Source organism: Bacillus rossius, chromosome 5 (assembly GCF_032445375.1).
Source record: "Bacillus rossius redtenbacheri isolate Brsri chromosome 5, Brsri_v3, whole genome shotgun sequence".
Classification (NCBI taxonomy): domain Eukaryota; kingdom Metazoa; phylum Arthropoda; class Insecta; order Phasmatodea; family Bacillidae; genus Bacillus; species Bacillus rossius.
The window spans coordinates 84,134,609-84,154,631 of NC_086333.1; the positions used below are offsets into that span (position 1 = coordinate 84,134,609).

The 20,023-nt window shown below is 39.2% G+C and overlaps 1 protein-coding gene across 1 annotated transcript in view; it reads left to right on the plus strand.

The window, feature by feature from the left end:
• The window catches only part of LOC134532168 (mediator of RNA polymerase II transcription subunit 12), a 99,781-nt gene that overhangs the window by 45,681 nt on the left and 34,077 nt on the right, over positions 1-20,023 (plus strand). The window contains exons 22-25 of the mRNA XM_063368546.1: positions 7,475-7,549; positions 10,292-10,521; positions 12,418-12,623; positions 13,853-13,888. Coding sequence (XP_063224616.1) covers positions 7,475-7,549; positions 10,292-10,521; positions 12,418-12,623; positions 13,853-13,888 — 547 coding nt within the window. The remainder of the gene's footprint in view (positions 1-7,474; positions 7,550-10,291; positions 10,522-12,417; positions 12,624-13,852; positions 13,889-20,023) is intronic.

A 20,023-nucleotide genomic window follows, 5' to 3' on the forward strand; every position in this document is an offset into this window, starting at 1 on the left:
TCTGAATGAAGATAACACTTTCGTGTGAAATACCAAATCCAAAATGTTTTTGGGAATACTAGCGCTGTAGTGCCTGGATTTTTCCATGTGCTCTTCCATTAAAAATGGTATTTACGGGCTGCCAACACTGGCTAAATAATGACAGACTTTGAGAAAATGTTAGCACGCGACACTAACACTACAGTTAGAGAAATTCCACTGTCCATCAGTAACTTATACATACCGTATTAGGTAGATTATAAGTATGGTATTCTTCTTTGTCATTGTCCGTTAAAAATAATGTGGTCGTTAACAAATTGTGTTCACAAAACTGAATTGAAACTAATAGTTTAGCTGCATGACGCCCAGCAACGCGGAGAAACGGTAAAAGACTGACGAAACTATTTACAGATGGCACTGCTGAACAAGATGGCCGCCACAGTGGCGCACTCACGATCGATGGCGCCAAATTCAAATATCCAAACCACCACACGTTCTAGCACTATGCCCAAACATACCGCCCACCAAAAATAACATTTTTTATGTTTCACTACACTGGTTCTTAGTTGACTGGCAACCGACACAATTTTATCACTGGCCGCTTCACCACTCGATGCTGCTGTTTGATAGTAGCTACTCTTGACACACCATCCTGACCAGGATGTAGGGTTGCGACGCGGCCGAGTTGCCACTGCAGGGGTGGAAGGTGGTCTTCTTTGATGAGGACAAGGTCACCAACCTGCAGGTCACCTTCGCTTTTGGTCCACTTGCCACGTGGTTGTAGTGTGTGCAAATATTCCTTGTGCCACCGCTGCCAGAAGTGCTGTGATGCACTTTGTACCAGCTGCCATCTGTCTAATCTGTTGGTCTGAATTTCCGTGAGGTCTGCAGCTGGAGGAGATGTCAGAGAAGTGCCAACAAGGAAATGTGCTGGCGTAAGGGCCTCCACGTCATTTGGATCTGATGAAATGGCACAGAGTGGACGTGAATTGAGGACAGCTTCAATTTGAGTGAACAAAGTCGACAGCTCTTCAAACGTGAGTATCTGCTGGCCAACGACTCTCTTGAGATGGTACTTCGCAGACTTGATGCTTGCCTCCCACAGGCCTCCAAAATGTGGCGCAGATGGAGGATTGAGGTTCCACTTAATCCCACGAGTAGCCAGAGTGTCTGCCACACAATGCCAGTTAGAGGTGTTCCTCAGGTACCTTTGAAGGTCATTGAAGTAGCGACGTGCCCCTATGAAGTTGGTTCCACAATCTGAAAAAACAGCCTTACAGAGTCCACGCCTAGCCACGAATCTGAAAAAGGCATTTAAGTAGGCAGTGGTACTCAATGATGAAACAACTTCCAAGTGTACTGCCTTAGTTGCTAAGCATATGAATAAGCACAGGTAGGCCTTGGATGAACGACTGTTTCGACCATTCGAAAGCCTGACTTGGAAAGGGCCCCCATAGTCAACACCCACATTCAGAAATGGTCTTGTTTGTTGCACTCGACTTGGTGGAAGATTTCCCATGGATGGCTGCACATTGGTGGCTCTGAATCTGTAACATTTTACACAAGCGTGTATCCTAGTCTTGACAGCTCCTCTACCTGCCACTATCCAGTACTCACACCGAATTGCAGCATGTGTGGCACTGGGGCCAGCATGAAGGTGTAAGACATGATAGTAGTCAATAATCATTTCTGTCACAAAACTCCTTTTGGGAAGCAGGACTTGATGTTTCATTTCATAGGCTACATGTGAATTCTGCAGGCGTCCACCTACACGGATGATCCCATCAGCGTCAATGAATGGCTGTAGTCTTTTAATTCCAGAAGAACATTCGCGAGCTGCAGCCAAACAATCAAACTCTAATTTGAAATTCTCTTGCTGAAGCTGCTTCAAACACACCTTCTTGGCAGCGTCAATTTCTGCTACAGTGAGAGGACCTGTGTGTCGCAACTCCCTTGAAACCTTTAAATTTAATGCAAATCTCAACACGTACGCAAGTACTCTTTGCAGTCGTGACCAGGACGAAAACCTACAAAGGATGTTAAGAATGTTCGGTATACACTGACCAACCAATGAGACTAGCGTGATTGCCTTCAACTCCTCTTTACCTTCCTCTGAACTGGTATATCCTTGACTGGGCCATAAATCCACCTCTGCTGTCAACCAACTTGGCCCAGTCCACCAAAGTGGGTGTGTTAGAAGCTCCTTGGGTGAGAGTCCTCTTGATGCACAGTCTGCAGCATTTTCAGCAGAGGAAACATGTCTCCAGTGAACCGGAACCTTGCTCTCCTGAATACGAGAAACTCTGTTCGCCACAAATGTTTTCAGCCGATGTGGCGGAATCTTAATCCAAGCAAGCACTACGGTCGAGTCACACCATGCATAAATGCAACTTATATGGATTCGCTCGGACAGTGTTGTGATCAGTGATTCAATCAATTTGATAAGCAAGAGTGCAGCCTGCAATTCAAGTCGCGGAAGTGTGACGGTCTTCAGTGGTGCAACACGTGACTTGGCGAGAAGCAAATGTGATTTTGTTTCACCGTGGCTAGAAGTCCGCAAATACACAACAGCTGCGTAACCTTCATTGGATGCATCACTAAAACCATGGAGCTGGTATTCTGACTGTGGTGCAGAAACAAGACGAGGTACGGACAGCTTGCTTAGGACATCCAACTGGCCAATGAAAACCTGCCAATCAGCAACTAAGTCTAGTGGTGGGGTGTCGTCCCAAGAAACTCCCAGTAACCAAAGCCTTTGGAGAAAGATTTTGGCTCGAATGATGACTGGAGTAATCCACCCTAGCGGATCATATAACCTAGCAATTTCTGAAAGGATGGTTCTCTTGGTGACTGTTGCACTGGCATGCTGAACATGATATGAGAAAACGTCTGCCTTCCAATCCCATTGAAGACCAAGTACCTTAATAACTTCATTGCTACCATGAAAACTAAGTGGACTCTCCCGGTGATCTTCTGGAACTGCATCCAAAACTGCCTTACTATTACTGGACCATTTTCTTAGTTCAAAACCACCTTGTTTCAGGAGATTTATTAATTCTTGCTGTAACGCGAGAGCTTCTGTGACTGATGCTGCACCAGTCACAATGTCATCTACAAACACGTCATCCATCACAACCCTTGCTGCCATCGGATACAGAGGACCCTCTTCCATTGCAAGTTGCTGTAAGGCTCTCATCGCCATAAATGGAGCAGCTGAGACTCCGTAAGTGACAGTGTCAAGTTGGAATTCACGTATTGGTTGGTCAGGGTTCTCCCTCCACAGAATTACCTGGTATGGTGCATCGTCTGGATGCACGAGAACCTGACGATACATTTTGCAGATGTCTGTAGTTAATACCACACGGTGAAGACGGAAGTGAGTGATTATGTCCACAATGTCATTTTGAAGCTTGGGTCCAGTCATCAAAACATCATTGAGTGACTTCCCTGAAGTGGAGCGAGTTGAGGCATCAAACACCACTCGTAACTTTGTTGTTGAGCTGGATTCCTTGCACACATAGTGATGAGGGATGTAGTAACGACGTTCCTGACCAGTTGCATTATCTAGACAATGCATGTGCCCCAGTTGCTCATATTCACGGAGGAACTTGCAATATTCGATATAGGCTTCCGGTTGGTGATGTAGTCTGGATTCCAACTGACGTAACCTCTTAACTGCATGACTACGTGTATCTCCTAAATCTGGGTCTCTCTCCTTAAATGGTAGTCTCAGTACATATCTTCCTTCGAGGTTTCGTGAGTGAGTCTCAACAAAATGATTCTCACATTTTGTGTCTTCTAGGCTGGAATGCTGGACAGATGGTAACTCCTCGGTCTCCCAGAACTTGCGGATGGTATCTGTTAGGGCTGTATCCGATGACGCATACATTGAGACAACACCACTACTGGAAGTATCTGCAACCTGAGTCACCTTACCCATAATAACCCAACCAAATATACTGTGCAACGCTACAGGAACTCCCTTCGAAGGCTGGTACCGCCCACCATCAAACACGTCTGGATATACATCAGCACCAAGAAGGATATCAATTGCTCCTGGAGTATCAAAAGATGGGTCCGCTAGTTCCAGATGTCGATACATGTCTCTCACATGGTGGGGAAGGGGAATGGTGGGTAAATTGGCAGCTATGTTCTTCAACACTAAAGCATCAGTAACAACGTCAGTTCCTACGCCCTTACATGATGTTAGAAAACAAGTAACTGCACCACTGTTAGCAACAACAACAGAGTGAGCCAGACCCACAACAGGAACCTTAGCCCTTCGACACTTTAGCCCCAACCTATGAACACATTCTTCGGTAATAAATGAGCTCTGCGATCCTGAATCGAGTAGTACTCTAACATTTTGCAGCATTCCACTTGCATCCTGAACTCGTACCATAGCAGTACCTAGAACGACAGTGGTTGAAACTGCAGTTGAAGAAGTTAGCGATACCACTGTCGCAGCATCCTCCTTGTGACTTGCTTGTGGCATAGTAATCTCTTGGATGGATTCACCTGCAGGTAGTTTCACTTCTTGATTGGGAACCGCAGTGTGAAGGAGAGAATGGTGTCTCCTGCCGCAGTGATAACAGTTTCTTCTTGACCTACAATCCTTCACTCTGTGACCTTGTAAGCAGTTAAAACACAGCATCTTCCTACGTACAAACTCTATCCTGTCATCACTTGACTGACCCGTAAAAACAGGGCACTTGTGAAGTCCATGCATGTCTCCACAGGCACTACAGGGCTCTGCTTCTGCTGTCACTAGAAATGAGGATTTAAAATTTGGGTTTTTAGGCAGTGACCTCTTTGGAAAAGGGCGTGCGTCAGGCACTACAGCTGGAGTGTGATTTGACATCATCAGGGCCTTAGACTGCAGCTCCACGAACTCTAACAATTGATTAAATGTGGGCATTTGAACATTTTTGTGTGCTATTTCAAACTGATTTCTTGTATCTGGATCAAGCTTTGGTAACATTAGATTCAGCAACACAAAGCTCCATTCAGTAACAGGCAACTTCAGAACTTTCAAGGCACCCAGATTCTCCTTTAGAACATCTACCATATTTCTCAGTTTGTCAGGCGCAACAATTGACAGACGAGGAAGTTGCACAATCTTGTCCCAATGCATGTTTGCAATTGCCCGGACATTGTGATACCTATCTACCAAAGTTTGCCATGCCAGAATATAATTTTCCTTAGACAGTGGGAGTGTCTTTATTAGATTAAATGGCTCACCTGATAGTGATGTCAGAAGGTATTGGTGTTTCTCCACATCTGACAGGCCCTCATTATTATGCACCAAGGATGTGAAAAGGTCATAAAATGTGGGCCAGTCAGTCAAGAGACCCTTGAATTCTGGCAACTGCAGCTTCGGCAACTTAACGTTCGAAGATGTCTTGGCAATTTGATTGCGTTGTTTGTTCTGGCCTGTTTCGTTAACAGTGATCTTGTTAAATACTTCCTGTATCCTATAGTAGGCTTCATCAAATTCCTCAAGTTCCCTTTCGCTGGCTTCAGATTCCACTAACGACTCGGTCTCTGTAGCTTGAATAGCAAGTTGCATGTGATTTTCTTCAAAGTCTGTCTTCAATTGGTGTAAATCGGTACACGTGGCCTTGAAAAGTCCCGCGCGACTCGGGTTGCGCTCGACTTCGTCGGCGAGCGTCAGAAGTCTTGTAATGCGGCACTTAACGAGGCGCAAACGTGTTTTGGCTTGATTTGACATTTTAAGTAACGGTCTTGCAGACGTTCGGACGCACCGGCAATACACGAACCAATGCAAGATAGGTAACCTAGGCCTAACCTAAAACCACACGTGTTGCCTATAATCGCTTGCACGCAATCAAAATTACGTAAAGTACATTTATGAGCTCAAATAATACAGTGTTTGCGTATACACTGATATTTTCTTGATAGCACAACACTATAGTCCCGGATAAAGTCACGCACGCGATTCGTAACGGTACTGCACATGTCAATTTTTGAACAAAGAAGACCGATATCTGAATGGCTTTTACGTTGTTTATGCGATCCACCGAATAAACTGGCTCAAACATACAGATATCCGGCCCGGAGGACCAAAAAATGTTCACAAAACTGAATTGAAACTAATAGTTTAGCTGCATGACGCCCAGCAACGCGGAGAAACGGTAAAAGACTGACGAAACTATTTACAGATGGCACTGCTGAACAAGATGGCCGCCACAGTGGCGCACTCACGATCGATGGCGCCAAATTCAAATATCCAAACCACCACACGTTCTAGCACTATGCCCAAACAAATTGAAATGTCAGTAAGAGTAAAATTTTGTCTTTTGCTATGACTATACTATGAATAATCAACTGAATTTTTATCTGTGCGTATTTTATTGAGCTGGCAGCTTGTAAAAGATGGAAAACATTTTCAACTTATGAAAAGCTAAACATTCTAAAGTGTGTGAACAACCACAAAGGTACTCGTGTTTCACTCGCTGAGAGGTTAAGCGTGCCTGTTTTCAACTCTGAACACTATTGTAAAAAAATTGTGAAATCATTAAAAGAAATTCAGCCTAGCATGGTAATAAAGTACTGTATTTTTATTAATATTCTTAACCTGCAAATGCCAGATGTTATAAAGAATTTCTATACGTATGTATATCATAGTATGGAGGCTTATGTTAAGGCCATACATATATCACTGTTCTCTGAGCAAAAAATAACTTTTCATACATTTCCCTTATTTTACACTTTACTACATTACAATATTTTCAGACATCCCCTCGAATAGTTTTAAAAAAGGGTTCAGCTGTATTCAATTAATTATTTATCATTAACAAGTTTTTTCTAATATATTTCAAATAAAAGTTGAGTTAGAGTAAGTGTAACTTGAGATTTTTTCTTTTACTTTTTTCTTTTAAAATTATTAAAAATATTAGAGGTCACAGAAAAAAAAGGGAATTTAAAGTATGAAATCTAGCACCACCTCTGTACTGCAACTAAAAAATGTACTGTATAGTATGTTTGCAAAAACTTCTTAGGGTTCATGTAGAAATTTTTATTTAATTAGTTTCTTTGGAAGTTTGTTTATTGGCTTACATTAGGTTTTGAGATTTCCATAATTGGCTTATATTCAGAACAATACGGTAAGTCACCATCTCTAGTGAAATGTTTTTCGGAACAAGTACTGAATGGTATAGAGAGACAAAACATTTAGGCAGTAAAAATTGTTCAGCATGTTATGTCTGTATTAGTATTAGGTATAATTTGTGGTTGCTTGTTCAGGTAGGCATGTAGATTTGGCCTGTGATTAGCCAGATCACGGTTTTTAACGTTTTTGGGCTCAGTTGCAGGGGAGTTGGTTTTTTCGTTTTAAGTTGTGTGATGCAATCGTAACACTTTCAGTACGACTGCGTTAATGTGTGATTAAAATTGGGCTATTTGTTATGCGTGTGAGAATCTATTCACACATAGGTAGTCAGTATGACTTTTTTTTTAATTTTGTGTTTTCCAGCTCGCCACTGCTTCTCTTTGGAAGATTTTGTGTTCCACATAGCACTTCCTTCCTTGGTGAAAGCTGGCAATGAAGGTTTGTGTAACAAGTCATTTAATAATATCTGTATTGCATTTTTGAATAGTTTTTTTATCAATTTATTATGGGTGCATGTGCTTGCTATGAATCTCATTTATTGTGTGTTTATTTTCACAGGAATTTTTTAAGAACAAAAAATAACTTGTATCCAAAAGGAATGGCTACTATGAGGTCATATCACTTAGGATAATTGAAACTGTAGAGAAGTGAAAAAAATCAGTGGTTTTAAATATAAAATTTACCTAACTACGTACGTAGTATGTTTGCTTTGAAAATGCTTTGGTCCCAGTCTAGTTTCCTGGTCTTGCATTTCAACTGACAGCAAACAAAGCAAACTACGTATCTCCTTCACTTCTGTATGAAAATAACATTCATCCTGCACAGGGAAAATATAGGAAATGGGGAAAACTCGGGGAATCAAAAATATGTCTCAAATACCGGGCATACACAGGGATATTGATAATGTTGTTATTGTAATGTGTTCAATTTACTGTGTTAAAACCAGTCTGTATTTAATCACAAATTCATGTGTAATTGGAAACCCAGTTGTTATCATTAAAGAGTTACTCTTATAAATTAATTATCCCACATAGAAGTTGAAAAAACAAATCTTATGCTTCACAAAACAATTGGGTGCCAATATGAGATTACAATATATTTACCTGTGATTCTTATTTATATCTGAGATAGAGATTGAACATAAATGGCTACTGACTAGAGAATTAGAAAAACTCTGTATTCTGTTAAATGGACTTAAATGGATGTTAACACCGACAATTACAATGATTTTATATATAAAACAGAATAACAGATTTTTCATTGTTATCTCAATGACTGATGAAGATTTTTGACATTAGCATTACCATTCCAATTTAAACTCAGCATTGAAATTTTTCCAACCAGGTAAACTAATGAGTCACATAAAAAAGAAAGAAAATTATGTACATGGTAAAAGTAAAAAAAAAATAGTAACAAGTTTTAAAATCGTATCATTAATATTTTATTACCATGTATGAAAATAAAAATACATATTACATAAACAGGAAGAGCCCAATGTTACAATCACTCAAATAAATGTTGTCTTGTATTTCTTCAGCTTTAAATTGGTATATTTGTTCAGTCTGGTAAAATCAAACTGACCGATGAAGTTTTCCGAGCTGCATAGAGTGCATCTTACTGCAGCAGTGTTGAAGTCGCTCGGGCCAGGTTGGTTTTTGTTTCCAGGGAACCAAGGTTTTTAATGGAGTATGGAAAATTTGCCAAAACTGAATTTTAGTTCTGTGGTAGAATAAAAGTTTATTGCTGCAAATCTAGTTAAAAATAAATAGGATGTGATATGCTTGAGTGAAATTGTGTTGTGGTATGATTCACTCTTCAGTCTCTAAAATCACAAATAATGCACTTATCACTGGGACCAGTAGTGCTATTTCTAGACAACATTTATTCTCTTTTTAGTTTTTATGTAAACTTTCACAACGAGCCTCTGACAACATTAAAACGGACTGTTTTGATGAACTCACAATGTCATTCTAAATCAGTGCACTTTTATTCACGTAATATACAGCAAACTTAAATTTTTCCTTCAAACACCATAGTATTAAGAACATGAATTCACTACCAACAAAATTTGGTTCTGTTTACTATGGTGAAACCAAAGCTAATCGAGAAATGATCGTACTCCCCGCAAAGTTTTGATAAACTGACAAAGGGCCAATTTGAAAAGATTAAATTTCTTAACATATTTTATAATATAGGCTTAGTTAAAATTTTGTATCGTTCTGTTTGAAAATAAATTGGTGCATAAGAAATATAATCAATTAATATTTTTTGAAAATAATTTTTTAATTTAAATAATACAATTTTTGTAACAAAATACATACCCACAGATAGAAAAACAAAGGCCTTTTAGAGTTTTTTTAAAATTAAAAATTCCAAACAGAAATTGTTAAGTGTTTATTTTCATGTTGTATCAAAAATCTTTCAAATAAAAAAAAATAATGTACCTCGATGGATGTAACTTAAATATACCCTATCATGTTAATTAGTAGAGACCGGAAAAATTCGCGGATTCATTTCGCGGTAGGCTAGACTCCAAATTCATTCACCTTCATTCTAAGCCAGTGATTGGACCACCGTTTACCTGAAGCACTCTAAGCCAGTGAAAAACCTTCAACAAAAGAAGTATCAAATTACAAGCATCCCAGGTGACACGTGTCACGAGTCATTATCCAATGAGCAGGTGCAATTTGTCCTAGTACATAGAGGATCTTGGAGTCTATCCTAGAGGTCATTGAAATAGCGAATTTTTCCAGTCTCTATTAATTAGATATATTTTTAGCAATCCCGAAACAAGACCGAGTGAAAATGCAAATTATTCTTTGAATATAGTAATTTTCAAATTTACGTGCAAAGATAGTTTTTTTTAAAAAATTAAATAAGCTATTTCTGATTATTTTTTGACACATTTACAAGTGATTTTGTTTAATTCCATCTTAAGTTATATGCCAATACTCAAAAAAGCATGGTAATAAATAGAATATAAATTTACATTATTTTTTTAACCTAAATGGCGTTATTTTTGTGGACACTGCATTTATTTAGGTTGAGTGGTTTTCACGGGCCGTCATGGTTGACGAGGGTGACATGCTGGATGTGCTGCTTCGTTAAGAAGAGAAGAGGCAGTGAGAGAGGGAGAGAGGAGTGCAGAGGGGCAGAGGGGCAGTGCGAGTCTGGGCGCAGGGCGCGGGGACGCCAACTCGGAGGCGGAGGCCGGCGCCCGGCTGACCTGCCACCTGCTGCTGCGCCTCTTCAAGACGGTGGAGTGCCCCCAGCCGGCCCTGTACAGCCTGGGCACCTCCCCCCACCCGCTGCCCGCCGCCGGCTACAGCATCAAGCTGAGCTGCGACCGCCACCTGCTGGCCGCCGCCCACAACAACGTGCGCGTGGGTCCCGTGCTGGCCGTGCTCAAGGTACCGTGGTCCTCTCGCACACCCGCCCGTTCCCTGAATAAACCCCTGCAGACACAGCTCTCGTCACCGGCACTGTCTGGTCATGTACTTGTAACAACAGCTGCAGCAATAATGTAGTGTTCAAGGCACCGTGCTGATCTGGCTGGGCTCTCTGCATGGTAAACCCACAATATCTGGCTGGTGAGAGGTCTTCTCGTACACCCGCCCGTCCTCTGAATAAACCCCTGCAGACACAGCTCTCGTCACCGGCACTGTCTGGTCATGTACTTGTAACAACAGCTGCAGCAATAATGTAGTGTTCAAGGCACCGTGCTGATCTGGCTGGGCTCTCTGCATGGTAAACCCACAATATCTGGCTGGTGAGAGGTCTTCTCGTACACCCGCCCGTTCTCTGAATAAACCCCTGCAAACACAGTTCTCATCATTGGCAATGACGAAATGTAATCAGAAATAAATATTGTGCTTAAATGCACTGTCTGCTCATTTACTTAAATCCTGGCAGCAAAGCAGTAACTACCAGTCGATGGGGCAGGCCCGTGCTGCGCTCGGAGGGCAAGAAGTGGCCCGCAGACTGCCACCCGGACTGGCCCCCCACCCCCCCGGCAGTGCAGGTGTCGACACCTCGGGGACATCGGTGTTCCCGAGGGGCGTTGCGTGGCCCCTTCAACTGCCGAGGCGATCCGTGTTCAACGATCAGCGTCTAACCTGAACTTGTGTCGAGTTCGAAACACGGGGGATGTTGCTGTGAGCCACTCCGTGTTCTGAGTTGCTGTTTCGTGTGATTGTTAGGGAGTAGATTGGACGGTGCATTGCGATAAAACAGAAATTAAACATTACACCATGTAACAGCAAAATGTAAGTGAATACATCATATAGTACCGAAATGCTACTGAAATCGTAAAATGATCAGCATTTTTAATGACAAAAATTATCACATCATTAAACTTTAGAAATGTAACATGTTTAGCATGCAGATTGTACCAAATTGATGTACTAAATATAGTGGATTATTTTTACACTTTTTTTTTTATCTTTTAACTGTTGTGAGAAACTAATTTTTATATTACTGCATTGGTACATTTTTCAAACACACGGTTACTTGATATTTATTTTTATTTGTGTCTAGATCTTAGAAATGCTTATTACAAATTATTATATTGTAAAAGATCAATATATATCCTTCGCAATAAACTATTTTGGTTTAAGGTATGGTTGGTATATTAATGAATAAACCTAGATCATAAAAAAATTAAAAAAAAAATTGGTTTTCTGTAAAGTCGGTTTACGGGCGATAGTTTTTAACATGACGTCATAACAAAACATTGATGAAATGATTGCATAGTTTTATGAATAAAATCGAATCTTTTTTATTAAATTATCACTACCTATTTTGTATGGATACAAAGGAGGAGTGAAATGAATTCTACAATTTAATTGATAAATTTACTTTTATTTGCACTCATTAATTCAAATATATTTATTACTTTAACTAAGAGATTATTTTAACTATAACTTTTATACATGTTTGCTATTTAACTTCTTCCAATCTGTGTTATTCTGTTAAGGATAGGATGATGATAGGAAAAGTAGGAAACAAATGGAAGTGTTTGAAGTTTAATGTGGCTCGAAAAAGTCAAACCAATGGTTGTTCCAATCGAGTAGAAGAGAGATAGATGCGGCGCAAGCGTACAATGAGCGTAATGGGATAATGTGCGTAACGGGACAATGAGTCATCCTTTTTCGTGCGTGCAGCCGGCGTTCATCAATTTATTAGACGTCACGTCAAAAATAAATCCGAAAACTTGTGTTAAAAAAAAGAAACTAGCCTAAAACACCAGTGTAATCTCGTCTGTAGTGATTGTTGACCTCCCCTGACGTGAGCCCGACGGGTGACAGGCGATCCTGGTGCTGGCGGACGCGACGGCGCAGGACGGCAAGGGGGGCGGCAAGAAGAGCGAGGGGGGCGGGGCAGGCAGCGCCCACGCGCTGGGCGGGGGCAAGCTGCCCCAGAGCTCCGGCCCGGGCAGCGAGCTGAGCATCAGCCACATCCTGGGCACCAGCGACATCCTGGGGGCGGGCGACGACCCCTTGCTGGACCTGGGGTGAGTCTCCTGTCCCGCGTTCACGACGTTCTCAGCAACCCTCACTAGCGTGCTGTGTTTCCAGCCTTAACTTGCAGAAACCTTTCAGATTAGTCTCTGAATTTTCCAGTAAAGTAGAATGAATGAACATCCTAATATAGACACCTATAAATTACTTGACCCTGTTCAATAGTGTTTGTGAAAAGGACAGACCGGTACAGTAAATCCCCTCTTAAAAAAAAATCCAAATTAAGAAGTTTTCCGGCCTATTGAGTTAAAAGAAAAAAAAAATTTAACCTATGAAATAATAATAGTACATAAATTTTAATCTCTCAAAAAATTTCAGCTGTTAATAATTCAAACTTTTTTAAGTACGTTGAGAAACTTGTTTACCGGGTTCGCAGTGTTTGGCCCTCAGCCACACATGAGTCCTCACAATCGGTTGTGATGCTTAGTGAGATGATAAGGCCACGTCTCAGCAGGCGCCCGAAGTTGTCGGCTGTGTACGAACACCTGCCACGCAGTTTGTCTGTGTCCTCATCATCACACCTCAGTTTAGTTGGCACTTCTCCTGGGGCATGGATTCACTCCCCCTTTATTGCTATCTAGAATGTGTGGTGGTCTCTGAACTCTTGCCTGCCTCCCGGGTCGGGCTTCGCGTTCAGACATAGTGGTGCAGTCTCTCGTTCTGTCCTGGTATCGTAGCTTTCATGTTACTGTCACAGTTACACCCCAGTGCTTCCTAGAATGTGAAGTGATGCAAATTGTAAAGAAGCCAATGTTTTTACTTAAAAAAAATTCCTGAATTGAAAGGAAAAAACCATTTTCCTTTTTATAAATCCAAATCAAAATGTAATGATTAGTATTTTTACTGTTATATATAATGCTCCTGTAATTATTTCATAACATTAGCTTTCTGTAAGTACATTCATGGTTTTATGAGATGTCCCTGAAATCTGTTCTACTGTTAAAGTGGATTTGTACAAATGAGTATATTCATGCAAAGTATGTATGTACCTTATTTTTTCATCTCGGTAATGGTTATGGAGAAGTTTTCTTCTACCTCTGACAATCAATCAGTTCCACAAATAAGTTTTGATAGTTAATGCTTGCAAATATAAATCTTCTCGGATCTGACTTGGTTGCTTCAGGTACTTTATGTTACAATGTGCTAAGGTGTAGTTAATACCTAGTACTAGTAATGTAGTAATTATATGTGCCCCAGTACTAAATGTTTGCATCCATCACAGGGTGGTAGACGTGGAGCCAGCTACACGTCCTCAAAGGTTTGTCTCCTGAAATTATTTACGCTGGATGTTTCTGTGTCTTTTACCCCCGTCGTCATGCTTGTTGTGTGCCGAGAGTCTTTTGAATGGTGTGCATTAGGTACTTAACAAAAAACTAAACATGTTTAGTGCATTAAAAACAACTCTGTAAAGGAATATTGTAAAACACAAAAAGTGGCAAACTTACAAAGAAACGAAAAACAATGAATCTCAAGAAGCAATGAATAACAAAGTTATTTTGGTAAAATAGTTTCCTCATATTTCTGATGTCATAGAATACCAGTTTGGTGTTAAAGCAGAAAAGAGTTTCTGAAAGAAAAGTACTCAAGTGAAAAATTATTTCATTAGAAATGTGTTCTTTACGCATATTTGGGATCTCAGTTTGCAAAATTAATTTTGGTAAATGACTTGAATGAAATGCTGACATTATTAAGGCATACACTGGAATGTGATTGTATTTGTAGCTACTATAAGACGTTTTGTTTATGGTTAAAGTGTCGCATGTATCACTAGGGCTGATAAAGTTTCCCACCTCGGACACTGACCCCGCTGTAGTTATACCAATGCTAATGCTTTTGAGTTTGATGTTAAAAATTTTAGGACTGTAGATGAAATCTGTGATTAGTTCCGTAAGCTTGAAGTCCTTAATGTTTGGTTATGGGAAGCATTTATAATCACTGTAGTTTGTTTGTGTAATAGTATTAGAGTAATTAGTATGTGGTGTGAAGTGTTCAATAACAGTTTTGTAATTTTTATTTCATCCTGCTTCATAGGGTTATTGTTTTCTTGAGACGGTCTAATGTTGGAGAAAAAGATGTAAGCAGCGTTATCATACATTTTATTTAGTTACAGTGTTTTCTTACTCAATGCAGAAAGCCTTAAACTATATTGATCAGTACTTAAATGTACATACAGGGCTTTGTTATATTGAAATTCTTATCAGAAATATGCGAACAACTAAAATATTCTTGTTGAGTTAAGAATCCAAACTGTACTTGGTTCAGCAAATAAAAGATATTTTTTGTTTACCTCGCTCAATTGTACACCAAAGATTAAGGCTAAGTCTCACACGCTATGTTGGTTATTTGTTTCTTCGTCATTTCTATTATTTAAGGGCTATTTCTAAAATTATAACTCTTTACCTTCCTTACAGTTGTTATTGTGTACAGCTGTCTCGGTTGTGTGTCTGTGAGTCGCGGCCGTGTGTCAGCCATGGTCGTCGGCCTAATTGATCTTACTTTGTTTTCTCTTTGACTGTGTGGTATATTTCTATTTTTAACTCTTCATGATTTGATCTATCTGATTGTCAGGGGTTTCCTCTGCCCCAGTATAATGCTCTATCCTTTGATCAAGGACAGACTTTTCAACATGTTTAGATTACCTACTAAGAAAACGCAATCCGGATCTGTTACCAGTCGTGATATAACTTTGATTGAAACTCTCAAGTTGGAAGTCCACGAGGGTGGATCTTGTTTCAAGTTCGATAACTTGAAAAATTAAAGTCTCATTCTCAAGACTCTAATCTTTGATTCGAGATATGAAGGACAAACGTTGTTACCTAGTCGTTGGAAATTAGAATGGCAACAAGAGCTTAAGGAAACACAGAGCAATGTATAACACATATTTAGTACGGCATGTACAGAGATTTATTCACACATTATACAAACACATATAATCCTCATACATTAATATAAATTTTCTTATTATGTTGGCTGTTACACATTACTGCTACAATTCATGTTCCAGCGATTACCAACAAAACACCTGAAATAAACTTATACAAAATTACGTACCATTCACTACTTTTTAAACATTTTCTCATAACTACACGAATTATTCCTCAATAAATAATTCTAACTGGACCCTTTTTTTTTTTTTGTTATAATTACAAATTCTTTTTAATACAAAATACTTAAACCTTCAATTACAGATCAAAATTAGACATTGTTTTAACAGTACCAGAGACTTAGGAACGAGATATTTCTAACACAATTTAAATTTCAACACTTCTCCCCAAATAAAATTGGCTAAAATCTTCAGTGTCGTTTAAGTGATAGCGGCGAGTGTTTTTTTATTTCCGTTGATCCTTGACCTGATCACCCCAGTCGGACCGGAAACATCGACGGAGCGAATTTCTTTATTCTACCTCTGCCGCCGTGCTGATTCCCTGATACTTGCACATTTTCGCCGGCTCTTAATTCACACTATTTGGTAATAAAACGAACACTATACTAGTGCAGAAAATTGGAGACCAATCACCTAACATGCTGTTGCTTGAAATCATTTTAAAACAGTTTTTCATTAAAAATTTACCTCCTTGTTTATGTTCATTGGTAGTCTTAAACGCCACGACTGGTAGTCCCGCTAATGCCACTGCACTACGCCCTTAATGTTTTAATCAAGTAGTAGCACCTTTTATTTTCACCGTATTAATAGAACGAGAAAATATATATTTTTTTAAAGTATTGCTGAGCAGAACTCTGTTATGCTCCTAGTCGCAAACCACTTCATGACCCTCGGCGGAATTTTCTATGTTCCCCTTGGTCATTTTACTGCAAAGTCCGACACATACTTTTTACTTCCGAAGTCCTGTGCCAACTTGCAAATTGTTTCTGGGCTACCACTGAATTATTACCAAGTCCGTAACTGACTTGTATAATTTGCGGCCTCTCTTACCGCCTTTTTCGGCATCCTTGCGCAGCTTGAAGACCTCAGCGGGCAGCCTTTCGGCGTCGATGATCGCAGGTGCGGGTCGTGGTCACCGCATTATTCACGCAGCCGGTTGAGAGAAGACTCTGTGGAACTCGTGCTAGCAGCCTGCTTATATACTCGCTGCGCTCCATACTAAAACAGCGAGGAATATTCTGGACATCCTGAATCGGAAACGCGGCTCGGAAACTTCCGACCACGTCCACGTGCTCCGATCAAAGGCGATTCGGCACGAGTGGACCCGAGGATCTGCTATCCAACGCGCATCAATTGAAATTCGCGCGCCGAGTCCGTGCAGTGTATGGCGGGTGGTATCCCACTAGCCCGCAGGGGCGAGTTTCCTTGTTACGCAGTACCAACCTGCGTAACAACGTGTTGAGTATTCCAGTGGCTCGGTTACGGCAGTTCTTCTCGTGACCTACTTTCGTCACGCAAGGAAAGCAGTGCACCACCCAGCCAGCGTATTGACCAAGACCAGGACAGGTTCACTCTAGTGCAACACAGGCGCAAGTCCAAGATAAACCCTACCATCGTTGAAACACATGAACAAAAATGGATATGCAAATGAGTGTCGGAAACATTTCCATCTTAAAAACAGTTGCCAAAAAAAAAACCAAGGCATTGTTTGTCACTTGTTTCGATCCTGATATTCAAGGACAAAAAATTGCTGAATTTTCAAAGAGCTAAATCTTTCACATGTAAAAGATGCAAAACTCCGGATAAAATATAATTCTTGTGCTTCATTTCGTATATCAGTTCTTGAAGAAGACTTTACTCGGATTAATAACATTATATTTTGGCCTAGCAGGTGTTTACTAAGCCCCTATTGCGGCAAACACTGTCCCGACCAAATTATCAGCTCCTACTCTACGTCTATTAATCTTGTTCACCCGGGAAGGCCTAGCCCTAAAACCTTGTGTGTTCCTATTGTGGTGCCTGGTGGAGCTGCTTGAAATTATTCTTTGCATTCTAATTTTAAGGAGGGGGAGTTCTTTTATCAAAATTTAAGAGGCCTTGGAACCAAATCTATAGAATATTTTAATAATCTTCTCAGCTGTCACTATGACATCATCTGCTTAACTGAAACCTGATTTAGTAACCCTAATCTAAATTCACACTAGTACTTCATGAACAGTTAGTTATCTTATCTTTAGGAATGATAGAAATCCTTTGCTGATTGCGAAAGAACGTTGTGGTGGGATTTTAATATCTATAAAAAACTCAACTTTCCTTCAGTTCAACTGATTTACACCCTAGATCACACAGGAATTGAAGTTGTACTGGTGCAAATTAAAACATCCTCAAACAAATTTGTCATCCTCGATAATATCTACTTACCTCCACATAGAACAACATATTCATTTTAGTCTTATTTCAAGGCTCTTGAAGATAAACTATCATGCTATCAAGATGATATAATAATACTAGATGAATTTAATGTACCTGGTGTTAATTAGTCTTCCAATCAGAAAAATCAAACATATAATACCTTACGTACAGTCGTCAAAAATAAGACACAGTCTCTAATTAATTTCTCTTCCAGTCTTGGTCTACTACAGTATAATAATATTGATTCTAAAAAACATTTTAGATCTTTGTTTTACCAAATTATCTCAATGTATAACATTCCATTGATATTTTTATTATTGTGTTTAATTATGTTATGTTAAATGTTTTTGTGTCATGTCTATTGTCTGTTTTGTTCTTTGTGATTTGTATTCCGTATTGTATGTTGTATTAATGATTTAATGCAGTTTTTTGGACATGTGTCATTGCAGTTTTTCTCGGTTTGTCTTGGAAAAATTATGAAAATCAAAAAAATGAAATAAAAACATGATGCTGATGTCGGACAAACGGAACCAACGATGAAACTAAACAAGTACATATTATGGACAACAAAACAACAACAGCACGGACAAAAAATATTCTCTAAATATCAGACAGCACAAGAATTCCTTTGAAGGAACTTAGTCATGAAAAATAATATAACAACACAGACGAACACAGTGGGCTAACAACAAGAAGACAGATTAAATCCAGGCAGACAACAACCTGGACAATGCAGCAAACATATAAACACAGCGATCAAGATAAACAAGTACCATTGACCGACACAACGACGATAGCACTGACGAACACAGAAGGTTTCCAGTGAGAACAGTTGTGACGTCTCGGGAACTGACATCTGCTCCCGTCATCAGGCACAGACAGACTGCATTAAATCAAAATCCCTCATTGCATGAATCATTTAAAGAAAGTGTGCTTTCTATATTTGTTTTCTTTTTTATCTGATATTTTTTGTTTATTTTTTCGTGCATACCCCTGCAGTTCTTTATTGAGTGTTGGTTGCAAGTGACTATCTGGAAATAAAAAAAATAAAATAAAATAAATTATTTTCAACTATTATTCTCTTAATGTAATATCATGGGTGTAAAAAGGCACGCAAGTCTTTGTAATCATTAGGGATGGAATATTATTATATGGTAAATTGCGATAAAACTGAAATAACACCGCAAAGCAAGTTAATACACCATTTAATACCAAAATGTAACCCAAATTATTAAATCAATCGGCAGTTTGACAGCTCTTAACTCAAATTACAACATTTTTATTTTTTAAGTTTGGTAAATTGATTGATTGTAATTTAATTAGCATAAATTTTTTAAAAAATATATGAACTAAATGTTTTTGTAAAAATTAATATTACATTATTTGATCTTGCATCACTTTTCAGTAACACATTCTTACATTAATTATGACATATTTTTCAAACTTAACAAAAATTTACATTTTTTATCTATATTTCTGGGTAGTTTTGTTCTAGACATGCTTATTTTATTACTAACAATTTTATTGTATAAGTGCATCATGTTTCAGACAAAATGTGACTGTTTTGATGAAATAATTATTAAGAAATATATAAGTTTGTATTTGCTGAACAATACACTATTTCATGAATAAAAAAAACACAACAATAAAACTGAAATATCTTAAAATAATGACTCTAGTAATTATTATAACTTGGCGTGAATTTTTGTACCCATGATGTTACGCTAAGTTGAAAAGAAGAAAATATTTGTTGCAGATCAAAAAATAAGTGTTATTGAGTTAAATTGTTTGAAAAGCCCTTAAATAAAAGTAATTATGTAAAACTGAAAGAAATAACATGGCGGGTGAGAGGGAGCTGTAAGCCCGCAAGAGGGCAACGTGGCGGTGGTCTTGGTCACGGTGGACTCCAGAGAAACAGAAGTTAATAAATTGGAATTGAGCTGTGTTGTTCATTAGTAGTGAGGTCAAGTCAGTCATTGATGTTACCAAAACTAATTAGAATTCAGTGATAAAAGAATATATAATTCATCAACCATAATTCTCAAATGTTAAATATCCTATGTATCTGAATTTATAAGAAAACCTCGAAAATGAACA